The sequence below is a fragment of the Dermacentor variabilis genome, chromosome 9, assembly GCF_050947875.1.
Source record: "Dermacentor variabilis isolate Ectoservices chromosome 9, ASM5094787v1, whole genome shotgun sequence".
In the NCBI taxonomy this organism is placed as follows: domain Eukaryota; kingdom Metazoa; phylum Arthropoda; class Arachnida; order Ixodida; family Ixodidae; genus Dermacentor; species Dermacentor variabilis.
Genome location: NC_134576.1, coordinates 89,664,664 through 89,685,883, shown reverse-complemented (window position 1 = coordinate 89,685,883; position 21,220 = coordinate 89,664,664). Strand labels below are relative to the sequence as shown.

The window sequence follows — 21,220 nt, the reverse complement described above, 5'->3', positions numbered from 1 at the left end:
ACGTGTGGCAGGCGCAGCGATCGCTAGAACGGAGAGAACCAGCGTATTGTGACATCATGACGCACCCACCATCTGGATACTTTTACCGAAGCTCGCTCGTGCAAACCAATAATATGGGAAATCATTTATGGCGCTGTGACACTTGCCAGTATCTTATCCAGCCTCTACAAGGATTGGACCTTCGATTAGTGCAAAATAATTAAAAATGAGAGTTGTCATGTCGGTATGTGCTATGAGCGTATTGCTGTATCCACCGAGTCGCTTTAAAGAAAAAGGAGGAAAGAAAACAAGTCTAATCTTGTGGATCTTAGCGCTCGCTGACGTCACAGCACGCTGAATAAAAGATGGTAATGTAATATACACTCTGGCATTCTAGATTTGTTTGGCATGGTCAAGTTGTCAGGTGGCTGAGCCCGTAGAGAGCTTATTTGCATCCGCAGCTCGCTCCAGAAAAGGGATGTGAAACTCCGAAGCTATCATCGCGAAACTGCTGAGTGCCAGCTTGCGCTGTTGTAATCCATGACGGCCTTTTGTTTTACAGATATTACCTAAACAGATTCAATGCAAATTCATCGGCCTCCGAAAGCGTTTACGAAAATATAACGTGCAAAGTTTGCTTTGAATTCGCATGATCTGGTCTGTGTGTGATGACTTTAAGCGTGTGTATATATATATATATATATATATATATATATATATATATATATATATATATAGATAGATAGATAGATAGATAGATAGATAGATAGATAGATAGATAGATAGATAGATAGATAGATAGATAGATAAACGAGAAGAAAGGGGGTTAACCGAGGGGCCCGATTTTTATTAGTCATATCATGAGAAGCCAAGAAACACTGACACCAAGGAAAACATGGGCGAAATTACTTGTGCTTAATAAATGAAATAAGGAAACGATAAATTATTGGAAATGAAAGTGGATGAAAATACAACTTGCCGCAGGTGGGAACCGAACCCACAACCTTGCATTTCGCGAAGGTTGTGTGTTAGGCAGCGCCACCACTCACCTGCCCGCGAAACGCGGGCAGGTGAGTGGTGGCGCTGGCTAACACTCCCAGGGTTCCACTAATACACATAAATACACAAGAAAGTGGATGGGTAAACGCCGCCGCGGTAGCTCAAATGGTAGAGCATCGCACGCGAAATTCGAAGGTTGTGGATTCGGTTCCCACCTGCGGCAAGTTGTTTTTTCATCCACTTTCATTTCCAATAATTTATCGTTTCTTTATTTCATTTATTAAGCACAACTAATTTCCCCCATGTTTTCCTTGGTGTCAGTGTTTGTTGGCTTATCATGATATATATATATATATATATTCTCACTTCTTCCTGGCTATCTGTCGGCAATCCTAAACAATTATGAGATTTCCTTTCTATGAGCAGAGCCCTTCATAAGGTACCACTAGAAAGTTGTGAGCTTTGTACGTTGGAATGCGCAGCACTTAATGCCCTAACTGTGGCGCAAGCGCGATGTAGTATGCTTAATGTTGGTGTAACCATGACCCATCTGTAATGTCTGTCTGTCTATAGATATCTATAGATTAAGGGGTCACACTCCACTGCGAACCTGAAGACAACACGAAAGCCTTGACTCGGTCGTGATTTCTGGCACGCGCATTGCGCACGTGACCTAACTGGAGCTCGCCGGGAGAGCGAGGCGTGGGCAGGTCCTGGCAGGTCGCCCGCTTCGAACCTCGCCACGTTGTCGTAGGCGGGTTGTCTGCGTCCAGTAATGCTTTGCCGGTTTGGGGTCCGTTTGAAGTAACCGGCTGCATAGCTTCTGCGGTGTGAGGTGTTGCAAACAAGCAACCACGTGGTTTCTTTCTTCACCGAGAATTCTGTTCCGAAAGACAACACAGCTGGGGCGCTATAACGTAAAACTATTCTAAAGTTTTCTATTCCAATTCTGCTATAAGCCCTCCACGATTGGTCAAAAACTTTTTTCGACCACCCCCACTTCGCCTGTCTGTCACGCGACGTCACGAAAACCGCGATACCTCCCCGTCTGATATGATGTGTACACACTGATTATGCATGATTTGACAGAAAAAAGAAAAACAGTTATTTCTGATTCGACCTCTTTTCGCCATTAGCCCTCGGCTATTGGTAAAGAGTTTTCGGGCTGCACCCACTTCACCTGCCTGTCACGCGACGTCACAAAACCGCAAGAACTCACCGCGTCAAAGTGACGTGTACGCGATAAAGATGCATTAATATGCCGAACAAAAACTGAATTTTCTTCAGAATAGCAGCAGGCTGCCCCGTTCTGAAAGGAATAGAAGATGGCTGCCGCCGATCACTCAGACGCTGCCTACTCGCACCTGTCTGCAAGCACGGGTTTATTTGCGTGTAATAAAACTTCTTGCGCGGCCGTGTAACGTTTTCGAGCACTTTCGGCACGTTTTCCTCTCATTCTGCCAACTCTTCTTTGCTGAGGGTCCGTTTCAGCGTCATTCTTGAGCTTCCGTTGCATGCCGCCGCGATTTTCGACCAGCCACCACAAGCTAAGGAAGGGAAAGCCGACCAATCGTAGACGCCGGCACCACCCTCTTCATCCGGTTATCGACTTTCAGTGCAGTGGCTCGGCCCCATCGAATTCCTCTCCACTTGAGCGCTCTCCTCGCCTCTTGTCAGCCAATTAGATACGACAAGCCGCCCAGTGTAAGCAATGTTATTCGTTTTTCAAGCAAACAAAAGTGACCTCCTATGAACAAGGAGTGCGCTTGATTGGTCTGTTCAGACAACCCTGCGGGTGACCGCCCTGTGCTTGCGTTGGTGGTTACGCAAATTTGACGCCAGGAGATTGGAATAGAAACATATTGGAATAGTTTTACGTTATAGGGTCCCTGAATGACAAGATTAATCTATAATGAGCCGATGCACATACGTTTTATGTAAACCGCATAAGACTACCACGCCTCGGATAAACTCTTGGATTACGATGCTGGTAAAGAAGAGGTTCAGGACATTAGAGGCAGGACTAGGCAGACTGGAAAAGCGTGCCCTTTTATGCGGACACAATATACTTCGCTGTCGCAGACAGGGGCAACATTTCCTAAGGGCTAACATATTTTAGGATAGGTCCTTGTGATATTCGGGGAATTATGCCGCTTGTATGACGGGGATGTGAATTGCATGTTTAATTAACTACGTGTTTGGATCTTGCATGTGACTCTGTCAGGCGTCCCATTTTGCTCGCGCCCCGACGAGCTACATGAAAAGAAGAGCCTAATTTGCATACAGGAGGTCATAACAAATCAAACTCTAAGCACGAACGCGTACTTTAGAGCTGTCCTTTTTGAAATTTTCCCAGGCAATGACGCTCGTGGTTGAAGCGTACAATGTGACGTAATACGTCAGGAAACGTCTGATTTGCGTTCGCTTAGTGATTCATGGAAACATGTAACTTAGAACATCACTTTCTGCGACTTGCAACGTAGTACTTATTAAGAAGAACTTGTTTCGTGGCACTTATATAATTTAATATGCACTAACGGAGGACATACATCTACTGTTTATTTTCACATTGGCGCACCGTATACTATTATTATACTTATCATATACGCTTCCCTGTTCCAGAAAATTACTTATCGAAATTTATTCGATCTTGGAGTAAATCATGATTCCGAAAATAACCTTTTGACAAGACCGTAACGCGTCTTGTGATCGTTACCTGCAGCACCGCAGAAGAGTGTGTGCGTGATTGTGTTTGCGTGTGTTGCTGATTTTATGCCCGTATTTGTGTGTGTTTGTGTGCACTTGCGTGTGCATGTGTATGTGTGTGTTCAGGAGCGTATGACATGCAATATATTACGAAATATACTCGCATCCAGAGTTGCAGTTGCCGATAAGGAATTGCGCAATGCGCGCGTAAGAGCATCGACACCGGGGTAAAGTCCGGCCACAGCGTTGGTTCTACTATAGCCCCTTCAGGCGCCAATTAATTCGGTCCAATAAACATTTACTTTCCTACTATTTCTTATGTCTTGAGAATCATTAAGAGTGTACTGTAGCAGAATAAATGAGGAACTTCGATTTCTTCAGTGGCCTTTGAAATGTTTACAGAATGCAAACTCCATGCGTGAGCTGTCTACAAGAACGTCACGTATGGGGACCGCAAATATTTCCCCGTCTCTCATACTTGAAAGGCTCCCATCGAGCCCACTAGAAATGTAAGCCTGACGTACAACGTGGTTGAGAACAATCAAAGTGAAACAGATGTAGGACGACTTCTATCTGACACCGAGTGCGAACACCCACATGTGCGAACACCCACCTTGCGACTCGCTTCACGAGAGCGCTTTGTACCTCTGACACATGGACGAACTAGTTCTTCAACGTCAACTACTTTCTTTTACACTGAAGGAGCCATTGTTACAAGGTGTTTCGCCGCTGGTTCACAGTATAGCGCGGTCTCCTTGATATGTTCTAAAAAAAAAAAAAGAAAACGCGACGCAACGCAGTATAAAGTGCTCGGCGCTGCTCTTCTAAACCGAAACTGATGAAATGTAAACAAGAAAGAAGTTAAAAAATGGTCAACTGCGTTCAAGTTCTAACTTTAAAATAACTTTTGAAAACGCTAAAATTATTGATGAGCCAGATTGCGTTTACTGAAGTTTTTTGTCGTTGAAGGGCTGCGTACGCAAGAGGTTGCACGCCGTTTAGCCCCATAAAGAAGTTCGGATAACAGAGAACCTTCACCAAAAAGCTCAGTGGCGATTTGGCGGTGAGTGCCAGAGAAACCCGTTAGCATTAGGTCGCGCCTCTTTCAGTTCCCGGTGCGTACCAGGCTTCCTGGACGTGCACAGTATGCCGCATCGTAATTAATGTATTTTCGGCAATTCGTTTACATGCAACCTTCCCCCCGCCCTTTTCGAGAGGGTCTCTGCTTTCAGCTTCCCCGCGTAGGCTTTGCGACTTCCCTATAACTACGTCAGCAAAACACGTTAGAGACGGCGACCGCGACCGGATATTAGATGGGCGATACTTGCCGTCCAGTAAGGCTGTCATCGGAGGGGGGCCACAGCTTTCAACAAGCTGACGGCGCCTAGCGGCCGGTGAATTTCCCTGGTAGCCAGCCTGACGATGAGGGCAGAAGCGGAAAATGTGCCCTGGGGCGCTATAACGTAAAACTATTCCAAACTTTTCTATTCCAATTCTGCTATCAGCTCTCCGCGATTGGTGAAAAACTTTTTTCGACCAACCCCCACTTCACCTGTCTGTCACGCGACGTCGCGAAAGCCGCGATACCTCCCCATCTGATATGATGTGTACGCAGTGATTATGCATGATTTGACAGAAAAGAATTAAAACAGTTATTTCTGATTCGACCCCTTTTCGCCATTAGCCCTCGACTACTGGTGAAAAGTTTTCGGGCTGCACCCACTTCACCTGCCTGTCGCACGACGTCACAAAACCACACAAACTCACCGCGTCAAAGTAACGGGTACGCGATAAAGATACATTAATATGCCGATCAAAACTGAATTTTTTTCGGAATAGCCGCAGGCTGCTCCTTTCCGAAAGGAATAAAAGATGGCTGCCGCCGATCGCTGAGACGCTGGCTACTCGCACCTGCCGGAGAGCACGGGTGTATTTGCGTATAATAAAACATCTTGCGTGACCGTGTAACGTTTTCAAGCACTTTCGGCACGTTTACTACCTCATTATGCCAACTCTTCTTTGCTGAGGGTCAGCTTTAGCGTCATTCTTAAGCTTCCTTTGCATGCCGCCGCGATTTTCGACCAGCCACCACAAGCTAAGTAAGGGAAAGCCGACCAATCGCAGACGTCGGCACCACCCTCTTCATCCGGTTATCGATTTTCAGTACACTGGCTCTGCCCCAGTGAATCCCTCTCCACTTGACCGTTCTCTTCGCCTCTTGTCAGCCAATTAGATACGACAAGCCGCTCAGTGTAGGCAATGTTATTCGTTTTTCAAGCAAACAAAAAGTGACTTCCTATGAACGAGGAGAGCGTTTGATTGGTCTGTACAGACAACCCTACGGGTGACCGCCCGGTGCTTGCGTCGGTGGTTACGTAAGTTTGACGTCAGGAAATTGGAATAGAAACATATTGGAATAGTTTTACGTTATAGGGCCCCTGGTTCTCCACATTTGTAGCACAAGGGTCGGCGATAGGCGACGCGCCATATATCGGTCCGGCGAAGCTGTCTGGGTCGCCGAAAAATGCTCTCGTTGGGCCCAAGCTGTGAGATGAGCGCTGTGGCTGTGCTGTGGCGTCGGTATTGTAGACAATGGACGCGTCGGCATCACCGTATGCGCTTCACTCGAAGGATGGCTCGGGGCGTGGTTCGGGAGATGCGAAGGCTTGTCGTCGTTCTTGGCGCACGACTTTCACCGACGCAGGCGACTGCAAACTCCATCGGCGTCACTGTTTGCTTTGCGCTCTCCTCGCGCACAATCTCTCTGATCAATTGACGCGGACAATTTTCCTCGGTGACCGCCAGTAATTTGGCTGATGCAAACGCACCGCTAGCGTGTGCCGGTCACATTGCTGGTGACATTGCTGCAGCGTGCGCTCGACTACCATGGCCTCCCTAATTAATTCGTCCACTGTTGTCGGTGGGTTGCGTTCAAGGCCAGCGAAGAGCTGTTTGACGCCGCGCATGAGATGACTATACTTCTCTGACACGGTCATGTTGGGAATCACGCGGCGAAAAAAAACTAAAAAAGAAACCGTGCGATGTCTTCGGCAATTATCGCGACACCCTCATTTGGCTTTCGAATACGATACTGAAGAAGACGTTGACCCTCCTCCCGTGGATTCGTATTTATCCGTCCGTCGATTCGATTCAATTAACCGACAGCAAAACTCGTGCCGGTTTCCCTCGTGGTTCACGAACCGTGCTCTTGCGCTCCCTTCGAGGGCGAACCCCACGTCGAGCAGCCTCTGGTCGACACATACGGGTCCAGCCGTACTATGCATGGTCCCGCGTTCACAGTGGCCCAGCCAGTGGCATGCACGCCTGCAGTCCACACCTTTATTTACAACTCGCTTCGAAGGTCATGTGACACGTTGTGTGGCTATGTTGATTCAATGCAAACGAAATGCCACCGACAGTCATCGTGAGATGGCTGCTGCCACATTTTTGTTTCTTCTTCTTTAGGAAACGTTTCGGAATCCGCAAACGTATAACGCTGCTCAAGTCTTAGTTCAATCACCCGAGCCGTGGACGCGTGCGTACGCACCCGCTACCTGCCCGTTGACTGGGCAGGTGGCGGGTGCTAAAGACAGAATAACACTCGCTACCGGCGGAATGTGCAGCTCCGGTTGGCCGAAGCAAAGGTCAGGGCTCGAGCTTCGCTCAGATACACACGCACAAACTTGGCCCTTGTGCACACATGGCGCATGCGCACGCACGAACTCTTCTAAGCTCTCCCATTCCCTCGCCCATACACTTCTTTTTTCCACTTTGACATTCCTAATGCTAACGCATTAAAAGACAACACTGCCTTGTCGTGTGTCATACCACGCCTTACCGGTAGATGTCCCTTGGTACAAATTAAGTTATGGGGTTTTACGTGCCAAGCCCACTCTCTGATTATGAGGCACGCCGTAGTGGAAGACTCCGGAAATTTCGACCACCTGGGGTTCTTTAACGTGCACCTAAATCTAAGTACACGGGCGTTTTCGCATTTCTCTTGGTACAAATGCCTTTGGAAGGGATATTACATATGTCAATTCAATTTGCAGCAAAGGTGAGGTCAGAGGATGGCGATGGGGGCTTGTTGATTGATCACCATGGAATGGCGTGTAGTGTAGCGCCTGGTGTCTTTGTTCCATTTTTTTTGTTTGCTTGGGTTATTGTTTTTTTTACTGCGCTTCCCTAGGCGCCATTCCATGGGTAAATCAGAGTTGTCTCAAGATGTATACGACGCGTTTTAAATATCACTTGTTTTGACGCTCCATCTTGCTCTATCATTGCGTCCACACTTGTGCACACAGTGTCTCAAACAAGGGTCTCAGCGGGGCGAGAGAAGGCGATATTGCGAGTAGGTGTTCCGTCCCTGTAGCGCACGGGCACATACAAGAAATGCAGTTCAAACAGCGCTGATTTTCATGACGCAGTGTTTACGTGCTCGTTGTGTTGATCCATCGTGGTGTGCCCTGAGTATGCGCGCGAAAGACTGACAGTGGCAGATACATTGAGACATTTACATAATGGACCACTGTCGGAGGACCTCTTGCTAGGCGCGTGGCCACAGAGTTGGCAGACGACAGAGACAATGCGTGCATTTTCACGTTTCCTAGGTGACACGGGCCTGGACTCACGCCTGTGATACCAGTTGTGTAACGTGTCCTTCACTTCGTTCCTCCCATCATCATCCCTCATTGTGACCCTTTTTCTTCCTCTCTTCCCTTTCCTTTACGTAGAGTAGCAGGCCAGATGCTCCAATATCCGGCCGACCTCTCTACATTTTCCAATCATTAAACTACTCTACTCTATCGAATAAACGCTGGCTGCAAGAGTAGGCAAACCGCGGGTTCTTTCCCTTTTTTTCTTTCCTTGCCGGGCTCTACGATTCTGCGTTTCTTGGCGTAGGAAACGGTCGGGTGGCCCGAGTGCTAGCTTTTGCCTGCTATACCGGGTGTTTCAGGGAACACTTTCAAACATTTTAATTATATTTCCTGTGGCAGATAGCATAATTCTAGTCCGTGAGCAGGTCTACTCGAAGAGGAGGACGTTACCTGCAAAAAAAAAAAAAAAATCAAATGCACACTCGACTAGTTAACGGAGATTAACTGATTAAGTTTCTAACTAATGAACTTACGGCACATATTTGAACTTACAAATTCCAGCCGGGGAACAGGCAACGCGGATCCACTTGGAACCGACTCTAAGGATGACACGAGTTTCGAGATATCGATTCCCGAACTTTGTGGAGAAATGCATTGGCGTTCCAGTTAGTTTTGTGCTTCAATGTATGAAACGACATTTTGGTAAGAAAGTAAGTGGAGCGATAGTGCATCTTTACCGCAATTTTCACGGCGGATACCTCGTAAATTATGTCATCCACGCAGTTCTTTTCAAGTGGATATGCTTTGCACTATCACACACTAGAATGTGTGAATTGCAATGTGTACCCTAAGTTATTTAATTAAAAGAACTTATTGAGTAAGGCTTTGATAATTAGTCGATTATGCATTCTAATTTTTTTTGTGCAAGTAATGTCCACCTATTCGAGAAGACTAGTTCATGTACTAGAATTGTGATACCTGCTACAGGCAATTAAAAAAGATTAGTTTGAAAGTGTTCGCTGTGACACCCTGTATTCTACTGGGTTTCCCCGTTTTTATTTAGTTCGCTTTCACTACTTCCGGGGAACAGAGGAAACCCGGGGCACGAGCCTGCCCATCGGCAGTTCCGGAGCGCCGAGCCTCGTCCGCGGAGGAGGGCGGCGTGAATGAGGAGGAGAGACACGAGGAACCCTGCCAGAATTATCACGAAATAGCCCACAGGCACCGCTTGAGGCGTCGCGCGCTCCCACCACCGGCCAAGCAACTCGATAAAACGCAAGCGGTCGCCTTTAGGCGACTCCAGACAAACACATACCCACGCCCAAAGTACGCTAAGAAAATCGCAAGGGGCGAGGAAAGCGATCTATGTAGGCCCTGTTCACAAACAGGGACACTCACACACATAATGTGGGAATGCGCCTCGCTCCCGTTCTCTCATCCCCTCGTCAGCAGCGAAACTGACTGGGCAGCCTGGCTCAGGTCCGGCGACGTCGACCGACAGCTTGGACTGGTGGACTGGGCGGAGAAGGCCAAGCAGGCCCAGGGCCTTACTTGAGCCCGATCCCTCAGCCACCTCCCCCTTTCCCCTTCCCCCTTTCAGTAAAGTTTAGCACCACCACCTGCTTTTCGCGCGCGGGAAGCCCTTGTGCGAGACACTCGCACTCGCGCAGCGTGTGCTGTGCTTAGACCCTGTGTTTCGTTCTGTCAAACTGCGCATGCATTTGGACTGAAGATACTTGGTTGAAAAGTGGAGGGTTCAAGCTCTGCAGAGCTTTCACAGGGATGGTGAATCGGGCGAGCTGGCACACGCTCGTGGATGCGACAGTGCCACCGAAGACATGAACCTAAAAAGAGGCAGAATTGCCGCGCGACTCGCCGCTCGGGGCACTTTGCGTCTATTCGCGGGCTTCTTTCATGCTCGAAAAAAAAAAAAAAAACACTGTTACGTAGCATTCCTTGAGCAACCGAAAGCTGTATCGGAAGCTTTACGTGCCGCTCTACAATTTTCTCATTGATACTTTTCATATAATAGAAATATTTCAGAAGTTGAATAATTGATTAAGAATAATTATGTAATTAAGCGGATTACAAAAGATACTCTGAGTATCTCCGACGGCAAACAACATTACATTGGGCTTGGTCCAGCTATGCGAGATTTGCATATTTTAAAATCTTGTTGCATGATAGTTGGGGCACCCTGTGTAATTACTACATAGGGCGAAACAGACGTAGGCTACAGCAGTGACACCTTGACAGGCACGCCACGCCTACATGCTTGAAAATGGGAGAGAGAAAGAAAACAAACCAAATGTAAAAGGAAGTAAATCAAGAAAAGCCACAGCGAAATAAAGAAAAGAATAAAAAGAAGACGAGCGCACCCCCTACATCGCACACAGAGTATGAGCACACTAGACGAGAGTTAGGTCACGTGGTTGGGTGGAATTAATAAATAAATTACAAAGTTTTACGTGCCAAAACCACGATAGGATTATGGAGCACGCCGTAGTGGGGGATTCTGGGTAATTTTGACCGCCTGGTGTTGCACCCAACGCATGTTCACGTGCGTTTTTTTTTTTGCATTTTTTCCCTCATTCTGGATGGAGCCGCACGTAGGCACGCAGCTCTATTATGCTATCTTGAAAAGCCTCCGTGAGGGCCCTGGTTAGTCAGAAGGGTTTCTCTGCATATCTAATTGGCATTACGGAAAACAAAAATACCCAGATAAAATATTTAACATTCTTCGCGCTTCCTCCACATTCTTTAAGCCGTCGTCTCCCAACGCTAGATAACTATGCGCCTGTAATGTTTGCCACTGATGAAGAACAAGTAAAAGGTTGCGTTTGGGACTCGTTCTTTTTGTTGAAAGGAGTGGAACGCAATAGCATTCAAGGGTGCCCGACTACTACTACTCACTTTTCCACGCACTTGCGGCTTATGTAACCGAAACGTTTACCGGGAAACGCTGGCGGCGAACGCTATGCATGAAAGCGAGGTTTCTGGCACAAACGCGGCCTCTTGGGCGGGCCGATCCCGGAGGTATATGTGCGCAGCCGCAAAAAAAAAAAAAAAAAAAACTTCATTTTAAGGTTCCTGTTATTGTTTCGCACTTTTAGTATTTAAGTTTGAGCATATTTAACATAATAGAGATGCGTTGTCGGTGTTTTGTTTCATGATGTTTGCCTGTGGGCTGTCCTTATCGAAATTCTGAGGAATAACTTGGCCAAGAATGTAACGCAAGGTATGAGCAACTTTTGTGATGGAATGGTGCGGCAATATAACCCGCATATGCCTCATTGTGATATATAGCAAGGCGTGGCATATACGTATACCTAAATATATACAAATATTTTCGTTCACGGACAACTCCACCGACACCGGATTTTCTGCGACGCAAGGCACTTCCCGCTATCGCGTTAAAAGAACTCCGGTGTAAATAATTGCCGACGATTATCAAAGTTAGCGATAGCTTACCGGAGTTCCACTGCATTACCAGCAGCGCTAGTTTCTTTTACAGCGAAGCTGTTGAGGTGGTGCAAGCTGGTGCACAAATCCACGGCTCAGAGATAGCTCCCACTGAGTAACAGAAACATATCTCGATGGCTATAGCTTTTGCACGCTGCGTGCACCGGAAGTCAATGTGGAACCGTAAAGACGTCACGCTTACCATATTTTAGGCACCGCCATAGAGTTTCTCACTACATTACCTAGAGGGAAATCTGGCGCTGCTGTGCTGTGGTATGCATGGGAATGCCGGTATATTGTGACTTCGGATTGGCATCGTTCTCGGAGAGACAGGACACCTTGAAGACGCGCTTGACAAGTACCGTTCCGTCTGTCACAATGATTCATTTTCTACTAAAACAGCACGTGAAAAGCTGTTTTAGCTTAATTATTACGCGAAAACATGTTTTGTTTAACTATGAGAACTTGTTATTGCGTGTACGACTAAATGTTACGTAATAAGTATCAGCGAGCCGCTAAAGTTGGAGGACAGACGACAAGGTTCGCGCTCGCTTTGAAACAATTGGTCGTCTGTTCTTGCTTTTCTTCGCTTGGTCATGCATTGTAGGTGAGTAAAGATGTAATATGCGTGAATGGGAACATTTCATGAAGATTTTACTTTGAGAACGCGTTATTTGTGTATCCATATCCACGTTTTAGACGAAGCCTCTTACAACACCAGCCAACACGAGCCTCTTAGACACATATACCGTTACTCCCATGACGGCACGGTGCCCCCTTAAGAAACTCGCATAGACGGTGGCGCCAGATTTCCCTCTAGGTGTTATAGTGAGAAACTCTATGGGCACCGCCTATTACACAACCATAGACCACATGTTGAAACACAATTTTTCTTTTTTCACAGCGAAGCTGTTCATGGGCTAAGCTTCCGTGCTTTCTTCGTGCGCGTGTGTAAAAACCGTGGGCCGATCCCGAAGATAGTGCAGAAAGGGTCCAAGCGCGACGGTACATACTCCTGTGCACTTCGTCTGGTGGGCCCCGGGGCTTGTAACGCGTCCTTGAACTACCCTTGTCCCATCTGGAACCCCAAGAGGTCCCAGGCAGAATGGTAAGAACAGAACAATATTTATTATGCTATTTACAAACACCATACTCACTGGGTTAGAATACCAAGGAGTGAGCAATATAAAAGTGTATACAATAAAATCCAAACAGAATGTCTACAGGAATGTGTTAGTAGCGTTAGTAATTAAAAGCTTAAAACTGTGAAGGCGGGCTACGATCGGATCTTGGGCCAAAAAGCCGACCCGCGTCGGCCATGCCCTCTCTTTGTCGGCGTTCCAAGCGCTTGCGTATCTGATTTCCTTTCCTTCCGCTCTCCCGTGGTGGCAGTCCCGCCGAAACGTCACACGTGTCTAGTTTCCTTCGACTCCTCGGGCCGGCGGTCCCGTCGTCCACGCGAATGACAATAAATGTGTGCGTGTACCTTTCGTCACGATGACCACCGACGGAGACAATGAATGAGTTCGTACGTTGGTTCAAAGTTCCGTGTCACCTCTTTGTCGCGTGCTACACCGCTTCGCTGGCCATCCTCCTTCACAGAGTGGAGTGGCTCATGAATTCTTTTTTCTATCACTCGCCATTGGTGAAACGCTTATTCACGTTCACAAGCCCCCGAACGCCTTACAGGGGCACCGTTTCGCCTGTTGGCTTGGATTGGTGTTGCTTCAGCCAACACACGCCAACATATGCGCTCCCCTCTCTCGTGCCTCAACGCTCAGGCGCGTTGAATCGAATTTCACAGCCCTCGTTGAAGCGCCCTACACCGTGCTTGTCTTTCGCTCGTCCCGATACCATTCCCGCGGTCGGCGCACGAAACGCTGGCGTCTCTGGTTCGAGCGCTAGCCGGGGGGACCCGTGCGCGCTGCAAATGGGCCACGTTTATAAACGCACGCTACACGTCAGGCTGGCTCAGCGCGACTTGAAGTACACTCAGCCCGACCAGGTAGAGTTTGCATGAACTCAGCAGGCCGATTCCGGTCCGACAAGGCCGCTTGACCAAAGCCACCTGCTTGACGCGCTTCCTTTCGGGATCATGTAAACGTACATCTGTGAAGTGCGAGGCAAGCCTGCATGGAAGCACTGTTAGCAGGTAATCAATAACTATATCTCTTTATCTTCTTCTCCATGCTGTTTATCAAGTGTCGTCGAAATTTACCGGCCAGCGACCGCTTCTTTGGAGTAACATACACAAATCTTCAAAGCGTTGCGTCTGCGGATTTGACGCGCCGGAAGAAATTACAGAGCCGAAAGCACGTTTCATGGCCGCCATGTTTTGGACATCTATTGCGTCCTTGAGCCTCGTTAACCTAAGAGCTCATTACCGTGAGCTTTCCGTCATCTTGCCTTCTGGCATACGTGCTCTCTAAATGTACTCTTTTTCCATGGGTAACACACAACTAAATGATATACTATAGTAAACCTATTTGTGACCACATTCACTATTCCTATGGCTGCAGCGCTCCGCGGTAACCTAGTTCGGTTCACAAACCAAATGTAGTCCGAATGTTTATTGCAGTAGCAGTTACACTGTATGTGGACTCTCCAGGGACATTTATGCCATCATCGTCGGCGTCGCCACGATGTTCCGTTTTAAGTCCAAAGACAATAACGTCATCGCCGCGCACCGTATGCTGTATATGCGAGTGAAAGTGTCCAAGGGTGAGGCGACGATGGCGGCTCAATATTCAGATTGCAAGGGAGGTAAGCGGGGAGGAAGCGCCCCTGCTTCTGTCGCGCGGAAGGCACTGGAAGAAGGGGAGGGAGGAGGGGGGGGGGCTTTCTACTTGGGCGGCTGCTGCGTATGGCGAGGCCGCGCGGGCTTTATATTGAAAGCGATATGCAGTGAGTAAAGAGTCTAGGTTCGTCGCGGGCTCAAAGCTTCGTGTGCGCTGCGTTTTCGCCGCTTAGTTCGCGTTGAAGCGAGAGGCAGCACGAAGGTCAATTCGCTCGCTGCTGCTGCCGCGCTTCGTCACTCCAGCGTTTTGACACCTAGCTTCCGCGGTCGTCGAGTGAGATGTGTTCCTGTTTGCTAGTGCTCGCGTGACACCATGCTCGTTAATTTACTTAGTAAGCGAACTTTTACAAGTTCGTACGGACTATAGACCTACTATCCATACTACGTATAGCTGTCTACTAATTTGCTATCGCAATCGATGCTTCGTCTTTCGGGCTAAACTGCGACTTTTTGTTTATTTCTCGCTTTTGCAGGACCATCGTGTGTCTCGGTGTTCGCCATGCGGGGTGGGGAGGGTGGCTGCGGTTCTCCGGACGGATCGGCGTCGCGCCGGCTGTCCCGATGGACGCTGTTGCTGCGCCAGCGGTCGTCGCAGTCCGGTAGCTTCGAGTCTGAGACGCCGCCCCGTCGCTGCTCCATAGTGTCCGGCGTCAGCGGACACACATCGGGTGAGTGCTGAACGTGCGTTTCCTTTTTTTCCCCGCAATCACGGTAAAGTATCGGAGAAAGACAGAGAGCTTACACTCTCGTGATTGCCTGTCGTTGGGGCAGTACCTTTTCTCAAGCATTATGAACCAAGTCGCCCGACACCAAATTTCATTAAAAGGTCCCTCACCAGGCCACATAGCAAATTCTGGCCATATACTGGAATTTGTTACGTGATCTCTAGGGATCGTTCTACCGCAAGAATTTTTCAAATTGGCTTAGTAACAGCCGAAATAGAAATATTGTGGTGCGGCGAACCTATGATTTCAGGAGGCGAGCAAGACCGCCAACATAACGCTCTTTTCACTTGCCGCCGTGTAGCCTCCGCGTATGCACGCAAAGTGCCTCCTCGCTGCCGGGTAACGAACGCGCTCATGCGGTTGCCCGAGAAATTTCCCTCCGGGCGACTCGGCGTGGTGAGGCGACTATTTCAGAGTGAGGGGATCGCTTGCTCCGTTACAAAGACATACTCCGTCATTATACACGCATTCGTCACACCCACGCCGCACCACCGCCGTCCTTCTCGCGGGAGGAAGCAGTGGCATTACGCCACTTACAAACCGCAACTTTTCCAAATCTTGTCTCTCTCAATAAATTCTACCTACACTGTTATGCACATCGTTTCCCTGGCTGTGGCAGCTCGCCCACAATCTTCCACGTCACGATTGAGTGCACTGCAAACCTCTTCCCTCCCTTGCCAACTCTCCTTTACCCCCTACGCAACAAAGAGCTGTGGGACGATGCCCTCCGCGACGGACCTCCCGAGGTCCTCCGAGCAGTGATACAACGGGCTCGAAACATCGCCGGAATCATCTTAGGGACCCTGGACTGAGGGTTCCTCCCACACTGTTCTCGCCATTCAAATATTATTAATAAAGATGTTTTACTCTCTCTCGAGCGGGCAGTCGCGCGCCATTTTGCGTGCATTCGCGGGCCCCTTTCACGCTCGGAAAAACACTTTTAGGTTGCACCCATTCAGCAACAGAAAGGTGTATTGGGAGTTTTTCATGTTGCTCTGCAACTTCTCATTGACACTTTTAATCTAATTTCAATATTTGAGAAGTTGAACAATTAATTCAGACTATTTATCTAATTAGATGTAATTAAACATATACTGAGTATCTCCAAGCGACTGCAAACGACATTACCTGTGTTCTGTGCAGCTATGTGCATGGTATTTGCAAATTTTTAAACTCTGGCTAAAGTTAGCTACGACACCCTGTATATAGAGAAAGAAAAGAAAGCCATAATCAGATGTAAGATTGCGGTTTGCCGCTCTACGTCATATATATATATATATATATATATATATATATATATATATATATATATATATATATATATATATATATATATATATGACGAAGAGGATTGCGAAGAAGCTGCCGCTCCTGGCTTTAGATTTTGTTCCTCCTACCTCATTTGTCAATAAAACATCGCTGTTTGTTACAGTCGCATGAAGTGACCACACTACGAAAGAAAAACAAATCATTAAGACAGTTTGGAGACGTAGATGACTGTTTCAATGTTATTTCAGGACTTTCCCGACTAAAAAAAAAAAAGAAGATTGCTTAATACCGAAGAAAAACAGTCAAGTATTTTTTGTGAACCTTTCTCTCCAGAAAGCGGCACCGCCGATGTAATCGCGATGCGACGTAACTCGCTTCCACACATTTTCGCACATTCTGGTTATTGTTTGTGACGAAAAAGGTCACAGAAGTGGAGAGGCACCGTTCTCATTCATCTTCTAAGGCAATTTATTAGTTTACCCTTAATAAACCGTAACGTGCAACCACTACCAAATTACGCCATAATCTGTCACGTCGCGGAGAACTTTTGCGGAAGATTCAAACGCTAGAATTCTTGCGCGTTGGGCTAGTTGTTAGCGCCGCGTAATTAATGTGGAGAGAGAGAAAAAACACAGAGGGGCTAGCCAGCGTAGACCGGCTGGCTACCCTGTGCCCCGTAAGGGGGTGAAGGAAATTCGACTAATTTTTGGCGAAAATGAAGCACCAAAGCAACATGACGCAGCAGAAAAGTCACGGAGACACATGCGCTTTCGTCTCCGTGTCTTTAAAGCCGCGTCCCTTGTTTTAGCGCTGCACGTTGCACGGATTCAAGGGAGTCGTCGAGACGAGCGTTCCATGTTTGCGTGCTTTGTTGTTTCCGGCAAATCGAGGCGCAGTGCCTGCGGCAACGCTGATATTTATCTTTAGTGTGCGTATGTAGATGCTCTAACAGTTCTCTGTATCACCAGTAGCAATTATCTTATCAGAGGTGAATTACTAATCATTTCTCGCTCATTTCAGGCGTCTGCGGGAGCGAGGCCGTCCAGCTGGTGGCGTACACGAGAAGGAGCAGCCTGGTCTTGCTGTCCGCCATGGCGGACGGTGCCGGCGTTCAGGTGGGATGCCGTATCCACGCGCTTACAACCCGCGTGCGATATGCGTGGCAAGTGATAACGTTGAAGAGCTCGCCTCGTCTTGTTCGCGCTGTTGCCATTGTGAATGTATACCAACTCGTCCAACTTTGCACTTTAATTGAAGAGTTAGTTAGGTTCGATGAATAGGAGGGTCGGCTAGAAAACTCTGTAAACACGCAACTTAAAGGTAGCCGGAGCTATATTCGCCTGAAATAACGGCAATACCTGTGCGAGCTCTGGACGTTTCGGACACTTTTCGTCAGGACTAAGCTTAGTATTAATGGGAGTAAAATTTGCGCGAGCGATCTCCACTTACCGGTATCGGAGCGAGACGTCGTGTTGAAAACATGCAAGGACATTGCTTTCTGCCGAAATTCAGTACCTATTGTCCCTATAAATTTTTTTGCTAAAATTGATGCTACATTCTAACCTGGCTAAATGTTACGAAAACATTCTAGCTCGCACAGTTTTTATGATTACTTGAGGTAAATACGGGTGGTTGTCTTACAGTTGCGAAGGTTTGCTTTTTTATACATATTGCCCTGTTGGGAGGTTACCTTGAAACTATAGGAGAATTGAACTTTTATTACTGAAATGAAAGTAAAAGGAACGGTTAGTCACCTTGCAATCGCTGCTGCAACTTCTTTAAACAGAGCAGCAGTAAAAATAAGAAACAGTAATATAATATAAGGAACAACGGCTCAAGTTCAGAAAATAACTCGGGAGGTAAGCTCAGGAGCCTAAAGGAGATCCCGATACATAGTCCGAGATAAACAGGCGTGTATAGTTATAACATTCGCCCACAAATGCTGAAATGACACGGATCTGACAGAAAACGTACATTTGTGCCCTGTTATGGCACGACGCTTCTAATGTGGGTAACAGAAGCTACGACCCACTGAAACTTTGAACTCGAAACTATGCGGCCAGGCTTCGCGGGAGTTCAGCATCTTCTCAGATCCTGTGTCAGACAAAAGTTTTGTTAAATGAATGAACGAACGAACGAATAACGACATCAGCATGATACAAGTCGTAGTGGAGGACTCCGGGTTCGTTTTGCCCACTTGGGGTCCATTTAACGTGCACCTAAATATAACTACACGAGCGTGTTTTTTTTTTTTTGGCATTTCACCTCCATCGAAATGCCGCCGCTCGTCCGCGATCGAACCCTCTACCTCGTGCTCTGCGGGGCAGCGCACCATAACCACAAAGCTACCGCGGTGAGCATGAACCTTCGTTGCCGACTGTTCATGTCGAAGGCGAGAAAAAAAGGGAGTTATCTCGAATGATCACTTTCGCGAAAACACACGATCACATTCGTGAGATCTCGCAAGATTTGACAGTCGACAGCGCTCCAGCCACAGTGCCAAGCATGCCTTGGCACTGTGCGACGATCGCTGTCGGCCGTATGCACTCGGACAAATTCGGTATCGAGTCACGCGAAATCTCGCAAAAGTCATCGCTCGAGACTACCGCCCCAAGCACCTGCTATACACGGAGCCCCCAAGGATCTGAAGAGTCATACTATACGATGTTGCCATGTGGCCAGGCTCCTAGGAGGTCCCGTGTGCCAACGTTCAGGCTGCAAATAGTTACGGCATCTTAGCGCAAAGTGAGGGACAGACACAAACAGAATACAGTCAAAGGCAAATGCTTGTGCAGTCGCGTCACTGCGCAAAAAAAGAAACAAAAAGAAGAAAAGAATAACAATACACCTAAAATTCACGCGTGCCCAAGAGCGGCATTCGTAAAATAAAAAAACGGGAGTGTGCAGGCTTGTGGACGATTCTCGATGGCAAGTATTATTATTATTATTATTATTATTATTATTATTATTATTATTATTATTATTATTATTATTATTATTGTTGTTGTTGTTGTTGTTGTTGTTGTACAATGTCAAAATGTACACATGGACAGAGAGGGAAATAAAGGAAAAAGCAGGCTCGCAGCATATACTGAAATCGTAATACGCCAGCCTACACACACTGCAAACTTCCTTCTTCCTTCTCCTCTTCCAATCCCCTTTCCCCCTTCCGCAGTGCAGGGTAGCCTACTGGGCTCAGCCTGGTTAACTACCCTACCTTTCCCTTATGGCTTATCTCGCACTCTCTCCACACACACACACACACACACACACACACACACACACACACACACACACACACACACACACACACACACACACACACACACACACACACACACACACACACACACACACACACACACACAGGAAAGAAAAAAAACGCTCAAGGTCAAGCACTAAGTTCGCTTTCGGATGCAAGACCAACCAGCCCTACAGCCAATCAATCCTAAACGGAAGCGGCAAAGTGCCCCGTCTCTTTCGTCGTGTTCTTCCCTTTTCGATGATGTCCAGGGCATTGCAAGCGCCGTCGACGTCCCGGACGGAGCCGAGGTGACGGAAGCCGCGGCGGCAGACGGCGCCCCGACGAGCGAACGCGGCGGCGGCGCGCCTTTCGAGCACTTCCTGGAGGAAGCGCGCCTGCGCTGCGCCAGCGCCACCGAGGAACAGCTGGCCGACTTCGTCAAGAGGAACCGGGACAGCTTCGCGCGTCTGCTGCGCATCGAGTCCTGCCGGGTGCACGGTGCGACCGCCGGCATGGGCGCCGGGGGCGCCCCTGCAGCAGCCTCCTCGTCGGGAGGGGGTCCCAGCAGCGACCGCGACTCGGGGGTCTTCACGGAGCCCGAGGGAGCGGCGGCCAACGGCGTCACCGGCGGCCCCGCCGCGTCGTCGAGCGAGGGCGACCTCAGGGAGGCCCTCGCAAGGACTCCCGAACCGGACGCCCTCTCCATGGGCTCGGCGGACTTGCGCGCGCTCCTCAGGACTTGTCCTTTCTGGGACAGGTGAGCGAGCGAGCGAGCGAGTGAGTGAGTGAGTGAGTGAGAAAAAATTTAAGAAAATTATAGGATTTTATGTGCCAACCCAAGATCTGATTATGAGGCACGCCGTATAGGGGTGGGGGTTGAGGGGTGGCTCCAGGATTAATTTGGACCACCTGCGGTTCTATAAGATACACATAAATCTAAATACACGGGTGTTTGAGTGAGTGGATGGATGCGTTGAATGAATAAGTGATTGCTGGTATGTCATTCAGGTGTGGTTCGGGTTTGCTACCCTAAATCAAGGTGGGTGAAAACGTTTTACAAAGATAGGAAATGAGTGGAAGAGAGAAGCTTGCGATTGTTAGAGGTATGCAGAGAAAGGTACACCTTTGTCTAAGGTTGCACCTCGTCGTCGCCCTCATGTTCGGTGTGGCATGAGAGTTCACGAGGAAGTGAGATCCCTGACCCGAAGGCTCGCGCTGGTCGTTTGCGGCGGTCTATTCGTAGAGAGACCGGCCACGGCGGTCCTCTCTACGCCAGAGTCTTTAACAACATGGTGGTGGACTTGCCTCTTATCGCGTTCCTGAAAACGTGGGGACCCGGACGTGATCCTCGGTTCCAGTTGATCCTTTCCTGCTAACTACGATCCACTGCGGTCAACGTTGCTACTAATGCCCACAGTGTACGACGCTTCGCACAGTTGAC

General features: G+C 48.1%; 1 protein-coding gene across 2 annotated transcripts in view; it reads left to right on the top strand.

Annotated features, from left to right (window-relative positions):
• Window positions 1-21,220, top strand: part of LOC142557108 (FYVE, RhoGEF and PH domain-containing protein 2-like) — a 75,306-nt gene that overhangs the window by 26,558 nt on the left and 27,528 nt on the right. For both annotated transcript variants that reach the window (XM_075668717.1, XM_075668718.1), the window contains exons 2-4: window positions 15,015-15,209; window positions 17,556-17,650; window positions 20,049-20,536. In XM_075668717.1, coding sequence (XP_075524832.1) covers window positions 15,041-15,209; window positions 17,556-17,650; window positions 20,049-20,536 — 752 coding nt within the window. In that variant the 5' untranslated portion in view covers window positions 15,015-15,040. The remainder of the gene's footprint in view (window positions 1-15,014; window positions 15,210-17,555; window positions 17,651-20,048; window positions 20,537-21,220) is intronic.